This window comes from Mus musculus, chromosome 1 (genome assembly GCF_000001635.26).
Source record: "Mus musculus strain C57BL/6J chromosome 1, GRCm38.p6 C57BL/6J".
Taxonomy (NCBI): domain Eukaryota; kingdom Metazoa; phylum Chordata; class Mammalia; order Rodentia; family Muridae; genus Mus; species Mus musculus.
Window position 1 is genome coordinate 62783922 of NC_000067.6, and position 15973 is coordinate 62799894.

The window sequence follows — 15973 nt, forward strand, 5'->3', positions numbered from 1 at the left end:
AGTGGAGGGCTCAGGATGGAGGTGGCCGTGGCCGTGCCTTCCCAGACCTGCTCCAGAGAGCACGGATCCAGAAAGGGGCGTAAGATGGATAGGCATCCTCCATCAAACCCGAGAGCCCCAAACAAGTGGCTTCTCTCTCAGCTTCTATTATCTCTGTCCCACGGAGCAAGAGGCACAGATGGGCCCACACATCTGTACCCACATCTTGGGTTAGAGTAGACACACTGTGGACGAGGGCGCTGAAAACCAGCCAAGGCATTAACCTGCTCCTCCCCAGATGAAGAGCAGCAACAGATGGCTGGAGAGGCAGCCAACTGCTCTTTCAGCTTGCCAGAGGACATGTGCTCGTTTGCAGAAAGAACCTGGGGAGGGCGAGAATGAGGAGTGGTTAAAGACCACAGAGCTGAGTGTAGTGTGCAGGCTGTAGCCACTCACTTCTGAGACTACAAGGCATCCGGAGACCCTAACTCCCCAACCTGGGCCCCCCATTTATTAACCTTAGTCCCAGGGGGCATTAGAAGAACCTGTTAGAGGTTTTGTCTCCGTTTTTGTCTTTGTTTGAGTTTCTCCAGGCAGAAATGTATCTTACTGGATTTTGTTACTACCTCATCTGTGTGCCTAACACATAGTAGATGCTCAGTAAATTGTTGATAAAAGAGTAAATTATTTCCCTGCTGTTATATGAACAGATCTCTAAGTCAGAGTGTGAGGAGAGGTCATGCAGAAGGCCGTCCAAACCTAAGGACCGTGTTTCCTTTATTACCATCACTTGCTCATGTCCTCTGAGTTCTCAAATACCTGCCCTGAGCACCCGAAGGATTTCCAGGAAAGGAACCTCTGAAATAGCTAGGGAAATATCAGTACCCCTCTCCCTCAAGGATGCTTCAATTGTGGTTCTTTTAATCAGTATGTTCTTGTTACTGGACAGCAATATCTATCAACTTGTTACATTTTCTTATCCTCTCAAATGTGTAATTGATTTGAACCAACTCTTCTTAAATTAAGATTTCAAGAGATGGAGCCATGTGGTCCACAGATGTGTATGTACCAGGTGCAATAACACACACACACCGGATGAACCAGGAAGATTAGCTAATCTTGGCTCTTGTCCTTCCGGCTCTAGATCGTGTTCGAGGGAGTGATAGGGAAGGGACGATCGGGAGAGATTTCCATCGATGACATTCGGATAAGCACTGATGTCCCACTGGAGAACTGCATGGGTACGTGCCTTCCTCTCTCTTGGCGGTTGTTTCAAATAAGACATTGGGATATGCAGAAGGAAGCAACTGCTGTCTTCACATTTCCCAGAGGGTCGGGCTGTGCTAGTCTGTGCAGGAGGTGAAGTATAGACTTGGTTGAGTCTTGGGCTGAGGGTGGGAGGGGTAAGACTAAGACATGAGGTGAAGGTTTTATATATCCATCTCCCAAACAGAAATAGATGTGCATTAAGTATGTGAAAATTTGGGGTGCCGAGACCCCATCATCAGACTCCAGTTTTTAAGCAAAGAAAATGCTAGAGGACACGAGTGCCTGCCAGTCAGAATTACATGCTGGGAAGGGTTGATGGATTTAATGGAAGCCTTCAGTGGTGGGCAAAAGTGCTACCCGTGCTATATAAGAATGCTAACACAATTACCCACGCCATTCTTTCACATGAATGAACTGCAGGGAAAATTACGGCATAAGAAATCAAATGTTACATTTTGTTTTCAAGCTAATATTTCTAATGCTCAAGAGTCTAGACTTGTAGGATTAAGCATGGCGTACCAGAGGACCCCCTCACTATCTCTTTGGTCAGAAGTGCTAAGAACCAGCCCTCCTGAAATGCACACATTTCTGCCCAAGGCTCCATCCTGAAGCAGGGGTTTCCCTAAGGGCACCCCAACAACCTCCCATCCTAGCCGTGGATCTTTCCCCAAACAGAAAAGGAATAGGACTCGCTCCCAGCCAGCGGAGTTGCTGTAATAAGTTACCAAGTGCTGTTCTTGGACCTTGGGTGTCTGTGCCTAGTGATGTCAGAAGCAACTGGGACTTCCCCAGTCCCCCAAGCAACTCTCAGGGCTTGGGCATCTAAAACTAATCCCAGGTCTGAGAAAGTAATCAGTGGTAAGTGGCTGATTACAGTGCCTTGGGGACCTGTTACTCTGTGAAGGACTTTTTGTTCCAAAGCAACTTGAGCATCCTCTCTGCTTACCCTAGCCCCGTGATGATGGTAGGCAGAGTCTAGAAAACAAACAGGAGGTGGGCCACGTTCTGAAGCATATTGCCAAGTGGCCTAACAGACTCAATTGTGTCATATTCGTTAACTTTTCTCTCTATCTAACTCAACTTTTTTTCTGTTTTTTGTTTTCTCTTTCAGAACCCATATCAGCTTTTGCAGGTGAGGATTTTAAAGGTAAAAAAAAAAGAACATTTGTTTTGCATGGCTTTTTCTCTTTCCATGTGATGTGAATTTGGTGGGGGGAGTAACTCCCATTTTAACAAAGCTTGCAGGAGAAAACAAATGCTTCACTTTCTCACCACTAGGTGGCGGCAGCGACACCCATAGATTCCGGGGATTGAGATCCTCAATGTCTCTCATTTAATTAAAGCTTAGAAACCTATAATAGAGACAAATAGGTTACAGATAAACCTTTGAGCCTTGCATTGTCCACTCGGGAGCAATGAGGTTGAAAATGCAGGAGTGGTGAGAAAGGAGAGGCTGTGGGAAGATTAACCCTCAGTGAGGCGTAGTACCAGCATTCTAGTGAAGATGTTGGGAGAAGGAAAAAAAAAAAAAAACCTGAGGAGGGCTGTGATCTTAACAGGGGGAAAGGTGCTGAATTCAAAGCTGGTAGAGGGAGCAAGGAGGTTCATTCTCTGACTAGAGTCAGGGCACTTGAATCTCATGGCTGGGAACAGAAAGGGACACTTCCTCCCTAAGAAAGCAACTAGAGAACAAAGCAAAGTAGAGGGAAATTGGGATGCTTGCCTCATCCAAGAAAAGAAGCAAGGGCTCCCAGCCTGGAGCGAAGGGTACATTTGTGCTTTTCAAATGCAGCGGGTTTACACTCGCCCTCCACAGTCAGTCTGGCTGCTGATGCTGCCCAAGTCCTAATACTTAAGCTCAGTAGCTGCTCTAAGTGCTGAGTGCTCCTCTGCAGTTGGTGGACCGCAGCATGTTCACAGACCCTCGCCCAGTGCTTAGTCCCAAGGGCCTGTTTGGTGCCAGCCGTGAGAGAGCTGTTACACCCTGTCTGTGCTGCCTAGGCTGGACCCTCTAGGTGACAGCATTTTAGAAATAAGATCCCCATTTTATATATCCAAATTCTCCATATCTTATCTCCGCTCTCATGCATCTGCCTAGTTCCTGACTAGAGAGAGAGATGAGCCCTTGGCTTGACACCTGTATAGGCTCCCTGAATCCAAGTCGCCCTGCCTAATTTGCCATTCGTCCCTAGCTCTAAGACCATCAATACGGAGGGGAAAGTGGTAGAATAGAGCTCTGGCCGGTGTATGTTTTGATTCTTATCCTCTCTCCTGCTCCCCCACCACATGTGGAAGTATTGTGCATCCATGTGCACACCTTGCTGCTCCCTGGGGTGTAGCTGTGAACGCAAAGCCTGACAGGGAAAGTTAAGGTGCAAACGGAACAGCTTGGACTGTTAGAGCTTGGCGCTCACCTTCCTGGTGCAGCCTAAGGTTTATGCTGGGGAAGAGAAGCCTGCTCCCGACTCTCTGTGGGTTGTTGAGCCTCAAAGCTCCCTGAAAGGCCAGTAACTGCTATAAAAGCTGTGCTCGACCCATGTCTGGGCGTGACTGACAGGAACAACAGCTGAAGGCTTCACTCCTCTGAGAGAATAAACACACCAAGCGCACGTGCTCTCCTTGAAGTTGTGTGCGGCACAAGGCTGCACACCCAGGCCCTGTTCGCCTGTTAAAAAAAAAAATATATATATATATATATATATATATATATATAAAATAAAGTCTCATCTGAGTGGCAAATGTGCACTTAGGCTAAATAAACACCGGGCTCAGTGGCTCGAAGGTAAGACTTCTCAGTATGTTCTTGATGCTTTGGGGCTGTACAGAGAGGGCTCCAGTTGCAAGCATTGACTCACGGATGCAGACATGACAAGGAGGCAACCAGGTCTTTGGGTGCAGAGACTTGGCTCAAGAACATTAGAGAGCCAAGAGCACAGTGCGAATTAGAAGTTTCAACCACACTGACGTGTGTTCTGTGACGCTTCTGGGTGCTAGCCAGGTGAACCTGGGACCTTCTCACACGTCTCCATCTTTACTCAAACAAATGGTCTCCACTTGGGAGACATGACTTTTGTTCTCTTCATGGGCAGGACAGTAGGAGCCTCTTGCTCAAGACATAAAATCAGCATTTTTACTCAAAACAGAGAATCAGAGTAAAATCAGATTCAGGCAGGCAAGTTACCAAGAACTGATGTGGGGACCCCGCTTACAACCACCATTTGCATTGCTTCTGTGCCTATAGGATTCGGGTTATGTTCCTTTTGATTATAAACTAGTCATGCAGGAGAAGTAATCCTACTCACTACAGGAGAGCAGTGTGTTCTGGGTGGATCTTCAGGGAAATGCAGAAGTGGCCTTTGGACCTGTGCTGATGGGGGCTCTGGATCTTTCTTCGTTTGAAGTATCTTTGGTTTCTGCCTTTAACTGGCTTCTTGCATTGCCGCTTCATGTGCCTGTAGACCGTGTACGTGGATGTGACTTAGTGTGGAAGAGAAACTGTACAGAGAAGGAGGAGGCAGAGGAATTGAAAACACTGTGTCCTCATGCCATTCTTTAGAAAGATCTTTTTGTCGCTCATATGAGTCATGTTTGAAACAATGTAACTTGGGTGTGCTTGCTTTGCTTGCTTGCTTGCTTGCTTGCTTGCTTGCTTGCTTGCTTGCATAAGCAGTGACTATAAACATGGTGTCGTCACGTATCTTTGTTCTTAAGGTTCGAGCTTTAACAAATGAAAAACCGTGTATAAAGGGAAAGGGGAAAAAAGACTGAAAAGCCGTATAATTAAGGTGATGAATTATTTCCTCTTGCTCAGTGCTTTTTTTTTCTTAATAAAAGAAAAGGTAACAAGCAAGAAGCCAGTAAAGAAATAGATAATGCCCACAGTCAGGATAGTGGGGCTCCTGACCAGGTGGATATTTTTAGTAGCTTCTGGTGAAGACAAGAGTTGTTGTTGCTCCTGTAGGAGGCTGTGTGTACTGAATGCAGTAGGAGCAGAAATCATGGAGACCCAGGCAGGGCTGCACTGTGAAGGTGTTCTTGGGCTGCGGTTCCCTGAACTCCCTTCTTATTAAGGGCCCTTAAAGGAACACGCGTATGCTCTGATAGTCCCATGGTTGTGAATGTGTCTCCAGCCGTTTCTAAGGCTTCTGTGCTCTCTCTTTTGGACTCTACTGTGTGCCTTTCTGCTGTCCCCCTACCTGCCCCCCTCCGATTTTCATCCAGATACAACCAGGAGAAAATGAGCATCAAAGGCCGTCCTGTGGACATGGCTGGGAATCGTTGTTAGGGAGCCGCACATAGGGTAAAGCTGAGGTCAGGCTGGCACCTGACTCCATGCCTCAGAGAGTTTGAGTTAATTTATTTGGGTCCTACGGGCCAATCTGCCATTTCTACTCACATCTCTTTTCCACCACCACTGTCACTCTCACAACCTGCCTTCCACTCCAAAACTTTGCATGCCAGTAAGACACCCCGTCCCTGGGTACAGGACTGGATGGGCCCCATCAGTGTATCTTTCTCATCAGCTTCCCTTTACTCTACAGTGCTGTCTCGCTGAGGAAGCAGAGTTAGTTCATGCACATACGTCTCAGATGAAGTTAGAGACGCACCCTAAACCCCCAAAGCCTCCAGGGCTCCAGATAGGCACCAGTGATGTGAGAATCTTCCCCGATGCCCCACCCTCATCCCCAGCTGCCTACCTGAGGCTAGGTGTTGCAGAGTGGAGGACAGGGAGAGATGTGTGGAACCACTGTGTGCTGCTTGACCACCATCTCTGCCCACAGGACACGGAGGCACTGTTTGTGAAGTTTGCTTGCATACTCAGCCTCTTCTGACACAGAAGCCTGGCACATCCCCCTCCCCGCTAGGGCATCTAAGCAGCTGCCAGGACAGTCTGTCAAAGGGCAGCAAAAAGCGTTTCTCCCCAGCATCTCTCTCTAACAACGCAGCCTGGCAAGCCTCAGTTTTAAGCCTAAGTTCTAGAAGAGGAGAAGTTGCTGCTTCAGGCAGTAAGGGGTTGAATGTTGAGGCATTTTAGATAGATGGGGTGGGGGAGAGAGAGTGGGGAGTCCCCAACGTTCCTGTAGGCTCACTGCAAACCTCCAATGAGCCTACCTCTGCATACTTGCTTGTCCAACAAATGGAAAAACCTTTTCTCAGGGATACTTTAAATTTTAGCATCCCTTAAAGAGCACCGGAGGCCTGGAGTTCTTCCACTAGCTTCCATATACTTTTCTAGTGGATCCAAGCTTTTTCTCATGTTTTTATAATCCCACAGATGAAACAAACGGCTCGCCTGAACTGTCCCTTCTGCTATGCCTGTTCTCAGCTGGCACAGAAAAGCCCCCCACACCCACAGTATAAAACAGCTCTTAGGTCCAGAGAGGAAACCCACCCTTGGTGCCTTTCATACCATTCCTTGGGGGGATGCTGGGTAGCTCTTCCAGGTCCCAGTGACATTTCATGAACATAGCTGTGAGAGACGATTGCTTTTTTTTTTTTTTTTTCTTTCATGGTGAATCTGCATTATGCCAATTCTCTGACAGGTTCAGGCAGAGTAGGAGGCAGAAGGGAGAAAAGGCAGCTTTCTGTTCCTGCCTTACTTGGTTTGAGGAAAATCTGCATAGCTGTGCTATGAAAGACCAGATAATAAATATCCCAGGCTTTGGAGCACATACAGCCTTTCTGGCAAGCACTCTGCCCCGCCAATGAAGCACAAAGGCAACCCCCAAGTGGTGCGGAAACAAATGGGAGTGTTCAAATAAAACTTTATTTATAAAAATGGACAGTGGGCTGCAGCTAGCTGAGGATTTTGTGTGTCTGGCTTCAAGCCTGGCTCAGTCACTCAGCAGCAGTAAGCGATTCTTCAGAGAGCCCTGGATTTCCCCCTGTGTTACTTTGCTCTCTTCCTTAGTTTTCAAAGTGCTCATCCTCTTAGGTCTTCACATTCCCCACTTAAAACTCATGGAAAATAAAGACATTCACGTAGAGCAGCAAACCAAGGGCTGACACGCTGGAAATGTCTGCTGTTGTCGATGTTCTTACAGCCACATCCCTAATTATTTACTAAGCCGGTGACAGTGTTTATAGACATAAACAGGCAGAGCAGTCTCACTCCATAACAGGTAACTTCTTTTCACTTTTCCCATGTGTGACTTCTCAGAATTTCTTTCTGGAATCCCAAATTCTTAGCCTTCACATTTCTCTTCTCTGGGGAGTTCAGAACTTTTGCAGATGGCAGCCTGCTCAACCTTGCAAACGCACTTGGAGTTATTGACTATTTAAGTATCTGTTTCTCATTATCTCAAACAATGAGAAAACTTTGTGGAGAATTGGGGGGGTGGAAATTAATAAAAAATGGTTGAGGAATTGAAAACATTTTGTTTCCAACTGAAAAGAAAGAAAGAAAAGATTTGTGAGCGAGTGGTATAAGACAAGTGAATGTTGGGACAGGCACTGACGCTCTGGGCAAGGCTGATGTCTCATCTACAATGTTTGCTCACAGATTGGTGTAGCTAGCCCAGGACTCTTTATTTATGAAGATATAGGCTGGTCACACCATAGGAGTCGTGGGGTGGATAAGACTGAAACCCAGTTCCCTGTGGGCCCAAGCATCTTTTTCTGCTTTCCCATGGGGCACTGTGAGTGGGAAGCACTTCTAGTACCTTCTGAGAGCTTTTCTGTGAGGTCTAGTGGGAAATCAGCATTTCCCTGGGAGTCTGAACATTGGCATTCCCATACCACTCTATCTATGTCTCTCTGTCAGTCTGTCCATCTGCCCATCTATCCATCTGTCTACTCATCCATCCATCTGGCATTTATTGGATTTCTACCGTTGCTGGAAAGATGTTTTGAGTAGAGATTTAACTCTGCTTGATTTATTACCTTCCTTTTCTGTAACTGGCAAACCACAGCCTAATGAGCACAGAACCTTTCAAGGCTGTGGCAGCTCCAGATTCCAAGTCACTGACTGTTAGAATCACGTCTCTAGCTGGGGAATGTTCTGAGAACCTTCTGATGCCTACAAGCTTTCACTAAACTCCTTGTTGGGACACAAGGAAGGTACTGTTGGTCATAGCCTCTCTTTTCTAACTCCATTGTTGAAAGCAAAATTTATATGGTATGTTTTCTCATTTTTCCGGAACACATATCCAAGGAAAATGTTTAAGAGGTCAAAACAAATTATCTCTTGTCATTCAAATTATCACATGGTGTACATGTTGATAATTTTAGGTAAGAGGGCTTTGGTGGGAAAGAGGAGTCTCTTTTTTTTTTTTTCTTATTCACTTTACATTATGCTCTCTGCCTCCTCCCAGTCAGCCCCTCCCACAATCCTTCCTCCCATCCCCTCTCTCCTCATCTGAGCAGGTGGGGTTTCCATGAGTACTCCCACCCTGGCACATCAAGTCTCTGTGGGGCCAGGCACATTCTCTCCCACTGAGGCCAGACAAGGCCACCCAGCTAAAAGACCATACCCCACAGGCAAGCAACAGCTTTTTGGACATCCCCTTGCTCCAGTTGTTTAGGACACACAAAGACCAAGCTGCACATCTGCTACATATATGCAGGGAGGCCTAGGTCCAGCCCACGTCTGTTCTTTGGTAGGAAGGGGGAATCTTCAGCATACGGTGGAATCTATCTTCCATGGCACAGGACAGCTCTGAGGTGAGGAGAGGATGGCTCACATATCTGATTCTGAATACTAATCCTATATCATGATTTGTCATCTTACAAAAGGACAGAGCATTTTCCAACTGTGTACCCAGGTTATGTCTACCATCAGAAACACTTTCAGGGCAACACCCTCCCCAGCTCCAGCACTTGGAGCTGGAAACTTTTGTACTGAGGCCAGGTGGTGGCAGAGGCAAGAGAAGTGGCTGTAACTGCTCCTATCTTTGTGGTCAGGCACTTTAGAGTGGGCTCTGTTGCCTAGTTTGCCACCTGCCTTTTCTCTGATGGGCGAGCTGTAACCTCATTAGAGGATGGTCCTCATAAAGCAGCAAACCTGAGTCAGAGGCACAACCAGGGAACACTTTATGGGAGAAAAAAGATGGCTCTGGTGAACTCTAGAACCACCTGTGCGCTTAGGCATTTCACAGCATCGTTGAGAGCTCCATGAAAACCCAGTAGCAAGGTGATTGCCAAGCAGCAGACACTCTGGGTGACCTGAATCAGGACTTGACATTAGCTGACTTGCAACCTGATCACTTCAAGGAACCATTTTCAATACTTTGTTTCCTTTCTTTCTCTCTCTCTCCTTTTTTTTGTATGTAAATTTCTCAATTTGAGTACCAATGAGAGAGACAGAAAGAGAGAGAGAGAGAGAGAGAGAGAGAGAGAGAGAGAGAGAGAGAGAGAGGAGAGGAGAGAGAGAGAGAGAGAGAGAGAGAGAGAGAGAGAGAGAGAGAGGAGAGGGGGGGAGGAGAAGATAAATGAAAAAATTAAAAGATGGAAATTAGAGCTGGGTGTGGTGGCTCATGCTTGTAGTCCCACCACTTGGGAGGCTGAGGCAGGGGGATTGTTTAAGGCTAGCTACATGGTGAATTACAGGCTGGCCTCTGCTAAAAAGTGAAAACCTTTCTCAAGATAACAAACAAAAGAGGATGAAAACACTTTAGCGGAAAGGAAAAGACCATATAGTCACACGGAAAAGGATAAGGTAGTAGTAGAAACAGCTTTTAGGAGTCCTAGGATAATGGGGTCTTTGGAAAAGGATAAGGTAGTAGTAGAAACAGCTTTTAGGAGTCCTAGGATAATGGGGTCTTTTTCATCCTAAAGATACAGATGTGGTTATCAAGTCGTATGCTAAGCAACTCGTCTTGGTCAAAGCTCTTCCAACACTGGAGGACTTTTGGTGGTCTACAAGGTGAAACTGCACCCTGACGGAAGGGGATCCCCAAATTGACGGAAGCAGTAATTCAGAACTAGCAAGATGGGCAGGCTTCATCAGATTTTCTAAGAAACATTCTCTCATTTTTCTCTCACTTCTGAGGAGACATGAGATCTGACATACTACTCAGCTATCTGGGGACCAGGCTGTGGGGTCGGGAGAAATTGAGAACTGGGGGTGTGGGCCTCGGGTCAGCAGTTGCTTCATAAGGCATTTACAGGGCACCTTCACTGCATGTCCTCCTCGGTGGAGGCTGAGTCTTGGCTTCCTCTGCTTCAGGAGCTCTAAGTCTGGTGGGGGTGTGGGGGTGGAGAGAAGAAAGGTAGCCGGGGGCCCTGCCTGCGTGGTGAGCAAAGGTGGGTCCACAAACAGATGCTGTGAATAGGCAGCTCATCTGTCCCTCTTCCGGCACACCCTGTAAGTAAGGGAAGCACGTTTTAGCCATCCGCCCATGGTGCCCGCAGCTCGAGAAGCATTTCTCATAGGTTAAGCATACATCGGCTTTTTCAGAAGTAAAGATCATGTCTGCCTTTGGCAAGCTCAAAACCGCCTTAGTCCCTTTCTGGGCCAGATTCTCATCTGATGTAAATCCTTGGGAGAATCAAGTTGTAGCACTGTTTTGCATGGAGTGGGAGTCAATTCAGTCTTTCCCCTGAGTTACCCTGAGCGAAACTCTACTACAGCGTCTCCATGGCAACCAGAGGCTGGCCAGTAAACTCGGTTGCCTCCTAAATCTCCCCACCCCCAGCTTCTCCCCGCTCTTTTCCACGGTTAAGAATGAGGCTCCCTCGCTCGGTGTCCCTCGCTCTCACACTCCTTTATTGCTTTGTGCTCATATCTTTTTTTCCCCCTGCAACTCCTTATCCAATCTGCTTTTAAAATCCTCCATCCAGTTTAAAAAAAAAATGAAGACGGGTTAGTCATTGCTTGACAGTAGTAATTGACCTGTTTAGACAAGACCAAGCTGATTTCAATGGGCACAGAAACCTTGGCAAACCAAAGTGGAATTTACCTTCAAGTCTAGCCAGCCTAATTAATACATTGTTGAGAATTCTGGCCAGCCACACCAAATATGGCTTTTCCACCCACTTGAAGAATTCACCAATCTGAATTCCAGCAGATACTGCAGTATCATTGTGTGTATGTGGTGTGTGTGCGTGGAAGTGTGTGTGTGTGTGTGTGTGTATGTGTGTGTGTGTGTGTGTGTGTGTGAGAGAGAGAGAGAGAGAGAGAGAGAGAGAAAGGAAGAGAGAGATGAGAGAAAAAATTATAATGCTTTGACACATGGTAAAGTAATTCTGATTAAATAATAAAGAAAGCTATGTAAGGGTAGGACTCTTGGTTGAGACATATTTACTACCAGGTGAGCAGCAATTGTCGATTGAACCTCTGTGAGCCTGTTTCCTCATCTGTACAGTGGGTTAAAGTACCTGATGCATAAAGGGACCAGCGAAGAGATTGCAGATAATAAACGGCTTGGTATATATGAAGGCCGAGTACCGCCTGAGTCCCTGGATCCCTGCTGTATGACCCAAAGCATGTGTGTTTCTCTCTTTCTTTTCTTTATTTTTTTTCTTTATTTTTTTAATTGATTTTTTTTTATGAGTCCGCATGCTCTCAGCCTAGCAACACTCTCTGTGTCTCTCCCCCAGGGGGCACCCTCCCGCCAGGGACCGAGCCCACAGTGGACACGGTGCCCGTGCAGCCCATCCCAGCCTACTGGTATTACGTTATGGCGGCCGGGGGCGCCGTGCTGGTGCTGGCCTCCGTCGTCCTGGCCCTGGTGCTCCACTACCACCGGTTCCGCTATGCGGCCAAGAAGACCGATCACTCCATCACCTACAAAACCTCCCACTACACCAACGGGGCCCCTCTGGCGGTCGAGCCCACCCTAACCATTAAGCTAGAGCAAGAGCGGGGCTCGCACTGCTGAGGGCCGAAGCAGGAACAGCGCCCCCCCAAAAAAAACCCAAGAAAGACTGCAAACACGTTGCCTCGATTTTGCACTTTTTTTCTCCTCGCCTAGTCTCTGTGTGAACCCTCAGACATCTCTCTCCAGGGTCCCCAACCCTGAGCGCTCTCATGTACCCCACACCATTCTCTGTGGTTCTTGGTTCCGGTTTCTCTTTGCTCTGATATTGTTTGTTTTTAATCATTATTTTTTTTCCTTTTCTTCTTTCCTTTTTAATCTTCTCTCTTTTATTCCTTTCTCCCCTCCCCGCCCCGCTTTTTTCTAATGATTTTAAACCAACTCTAATGCTGCATCTGGAATCCCAGAAGAGACCCGCCCCTAAGCACTTCACAACCCAAGGCTCTGTTGGTTTTGTTCCAGAGACAGGCCCTGTTGTTTTCTCCCCTTGCCTTATCCCATCCCTCCTCTCCTGGGCAGGCTGCCAGGTGTCTTGAGGGGAGCCTGGTCCTGTATGTATGTACACAGTACACTCCCATGTGAAGAGGTGTGTGTGTGTGTGTGTGTGTGTGTGTATTTTCGAGGGAGAGACTGATTCACTGTGGAAGGGGGGGAGTGTGGGTGTGTGTAGAGAGGGGCCCCTTCCCTCTTATGTTGCTTCTTCTGGGGTACTTTTCAAGAAAATAATATACTGTACACATTTTGTTTACTTGGAGAAGAGATTGGAGCTTTTTTGTTGCCTTATCTAGCTCTGGCTGGGTTTCTGTTGGCTGTCATTGTCATCTCCAGGTACCTAGACAAATAGAGACCATTGGGAATGCAATGTGGCTTCACCCATCCTTATCCCCATCCCAAGCCACCCAAGACTATGGTTCCTCCAGTGCACTCAGACATGACCCCTTTTGTTATGTTTCCTGGTGTCTTTGAAGTCACAAGATAACAGCCATTGGGTGCATGGAGTCATTTCTACTTCCAGCCCTGAAGCAAATGTGTCTCATGTTGCCTTATAAAAAGAAAAAAGAAAAGAAAAAAAAAAGAAGAAGAGGAATAAAAAGTTCATAATGAATGTTTAGCTCTGACGGTCCAGTTGTGGAATGTCATAAAGAATAACACACCTGGGATGATGTAAACTCAGTAGTCTGTTTTAATTGTGAGCAGGAGGGGACCGATAGAAGGGAGGAGATGGAAAGACCCAAATGTTGTCTTTGCAGAGTCTCCTCACCCCCGGGCATCATTATGTTGAGCCTAACGTGGGATGGGGTTGAGGAAGAAGGTATTCTTTGGTATTATTTTGGTCATTGTCATAGAGTTTGTAAAATACAAGGGAGGGGTTTATTTGCTCTCCTTTCATGGTGTTAACGTGTGCCTGAATCCATAGCTGCTGAAGTATGTGGCTGTCCTTCTGACTTAGTTAAATAGTATAAGAAAGTAAAAAGGAATCGTTTGCTAAAATGAACCCAAGTGCTGCCACCAGTTAAAGCACTCATGGCATCTGGCTAATACACCCCCAATGTCTGGTCTGAATACACCCCCAAGGGCTGGTCTGACATCAGCAGATAAACTAGCATGGGCAGAGAGAAGACGCCGTGGTAAAGTTATACCTGTTGCCCCTACTTTTCCTCCCCCAAACTCTCTACCGAGAGAGATGTTAGAGATGTGCAAAAGCTGCATTAAACGGCAGAATCAATTTGGTTGCAATGAAGTGTCTATTTGAAGATTCCAAGTATACTAGGGCTCAGTCTTGAAGCCATTTGCTTTCTACTTTCCAGCTAAAAGGCTTCTTAGAAAGTGAACAATTCTCTCAAGATGGTTGCCTGGTCACATGACTCTCCAGACACCTTCTAAGAAAGAACAAAATACTAATGATTTTTTTTTTTATTATTGCTTGGGAGAGAGCCATTCAGCATTCTCTCAGAGTAGCCACATAGGTCCCTCCAGCACACTCTCAGCTTTTGCATCTGGTGCCTTTCATCCCCCTGAAAGGACACTGCTCTCCTGCTCTTACTCTGTTTCAAAGAGCTATTCTGTCTCAACTGTAGCAACTCTGCCAAGAAAAGAAAGATGAAAGGCTAGTGTGTGGCTACCTTGAGGTGTCCTACCTCAGTGGAAGATAGAGAAGGAAGTGTGAACTCAGGTGGGCAAGCAGCCCTGAGTGCTGAGAGAACCATGGCGTCACGGAGCACTTTTTGTTGTTGTTTTTAAACAGAGTTGTTTATTCACCACTAGCTGAACATTTAGGGCCAGTCATTCCTTGCAAATGATTGACATTCCTACAGGTGCCCTGTGCAGGCATTTATAGAAAACCACAGCTGGAGAGTAGCTGATGAGAGTTTCTTCCTCTTTAAAAGAAAATGGTGGCCATGTTGTGAACTTGCTCTATGCTCACCTGATGCCCCATGCAGCATCATATTCATGTACATGTCACAAATGAGAAGATGGTGAATCCCATGATACCTTCAACCAGGACTCAGCTTAAGCTCTCTCTCTCTCTCTCTCTCTCTCCTCTCCTCTCCTCTCCTCTCCTCTCCTCTCCTCTCCTCTCCTCTCCTCTCCTCTCCTCTCCTCTCTCCTCTCTCCTCTCTCCTCTCTCTTCTCTCTTCTCTCTTTCTCCTGCTTCCAGCATCTCTCATAGCATTATCTAAAAGGGCAGCTCATGTGTAAAAAGGCCATGCCTTGATGCTTTAGAAAGCAAAATTCTGTATCCTGTTAGAGAGGAAAGAATCAATCTCTTCTAAGCAAACTCGACCGGACAGATGAATCCGTGCATGCACTAGTGTAGTCTTGCTTCTCAGAAGACGAAGCAGTGATCCCAACTGTTCAAATTCGGAAGAGTGTATGAATGAGGTGAAGGGCCAGCTGGTCTAGAAAGCATTTGCCTTCCTAGAGCTCTCACAAGAACCCTTCTTGAGAGAATACTAGCAGCTGCCATCTCCTATTGCTGGCTAAAACAGAATAAGAAAGAAAGAAAACAAAACAAGTGTAGTATTGCCATTGACAAAACAGGATGCCCAAAATAAAGTTATCCCTTCCCCTGTCCCACTTCTTTTGATTAAAACCATAATAGGAGATCCAGTACTATTTTTGAGGTTGTTGCCCCATCCTTTAAAAGACCCCCAGTCTTTAAAACAAAAACTAGCAGGCAAGCAAACACCTAAAAGGTCAAAATCTACCAAAGAACAACAAAACAAGAAAACCTAAAGATTTTCACTTCCTGTTCTTATCCCTCCTGTAACTGTGACACCCTTTGCATTGCTCAGTTGCCTGTGTGTCAAAATAACTTGTGGATGTTGGAAACTATTTGAAAATGTATTGTGTGGAATGTAATAAAATGACGATATTTTTATACAAACATCTGGGTTTTTTTCCCTGCCCCTTTGCCTGTGAGAACAAAGTTTGACATGGAAGCTTTGGGGGAAAAAAAGAAAAGAAAAAAACCTTGATGTCTCCAAAGTTTACACATTGCCTTCTGAACTGTGGGGCATTTGTGTGGGAGGGAGGGAGGGAGGGAGGGAGGGAGGGAGGGAGGAAGGAAGGGAGGGAGGGAGGGAGGGAGGGAGGGAGGGAGGGAGAGGGCGAGATGCTCTCTCCTTGAGGCTGAACGCCAGCCTTCCTTTCTTTTTATTTCCATAACTGCTTGTTAGGAGTTTTAGCCAATTTGTGCAGCTGAGCCAACTTTCATGATTGGTGTGGGATTTTGCAAAAGTTGCTAAGTGCTAAATTGCTCAATGTGATTCCACAAAATTTCTCTTGATGGCAAATCCCTGAACACTGGAATCTCCTTTCAATTTAGCCCGGGTTGGGGTGGGGGTGGGGGCGGGGGAGGCTGGGTGCAGCTCTCAGGCATGGTGTGCTTGGCTCCACAGAGGCAGGGCCCTTCCTCTGGAATAGAAATGGTGACCTCTTGTCCCACACCTTCCAAATCATTACTT

The 15973-nt window shown here is 46.5% G+C and overlaps 1 protein-coding gene and 1 long non-coding RNA gene across 7 annotated transcripts in view; one reads left to right on the forward strand and one right to left on the reverse strand.

The window, feature by feature from the left end:
- Nrp2 (neuropilin 2) overlaps positions 1–15973 on the forward strand; it is a 115376-nt gene that overhangs the window by 80605 nt on the left and 18798 nt on the right. For 2 of the 6 annotated variants that reach the window (NM_001077403.1, NM_010939.2), the window contains exons 14-15: positions 1124–1220; positions 2360–2395. In NM_001077403.1, coding sequence (NP_001070871.1) covers positions 1124–1220; positions 2360–2395 — 133 coding nt within the window. Of the gene's footprint in view, positions 1–1123; positions 1221–2359; positions 2396–11787; positions 13171–15973 lie in introns of those variants that run through there. The other 4 variants (NM_001077404.1, NM_001077405.1, NM_001077406.1 and 1 more) reach the window with 3 other exon arrangements.
- Positions 6997–10811, reverse strand: 4930487H11Rik (RIKEN cDNA 4930487H11 gene). The gene is made up of 3 exons (NR_040601.1): positions 10632–10811; positions 10475–10550; positions 6997–7635 (listed from the first exon to the last, which is right to left on the reverse strand). It is a non-coding gene; the product is annotated as an RIKEN cDNA 4930487H11 gene (long non-coding RNA).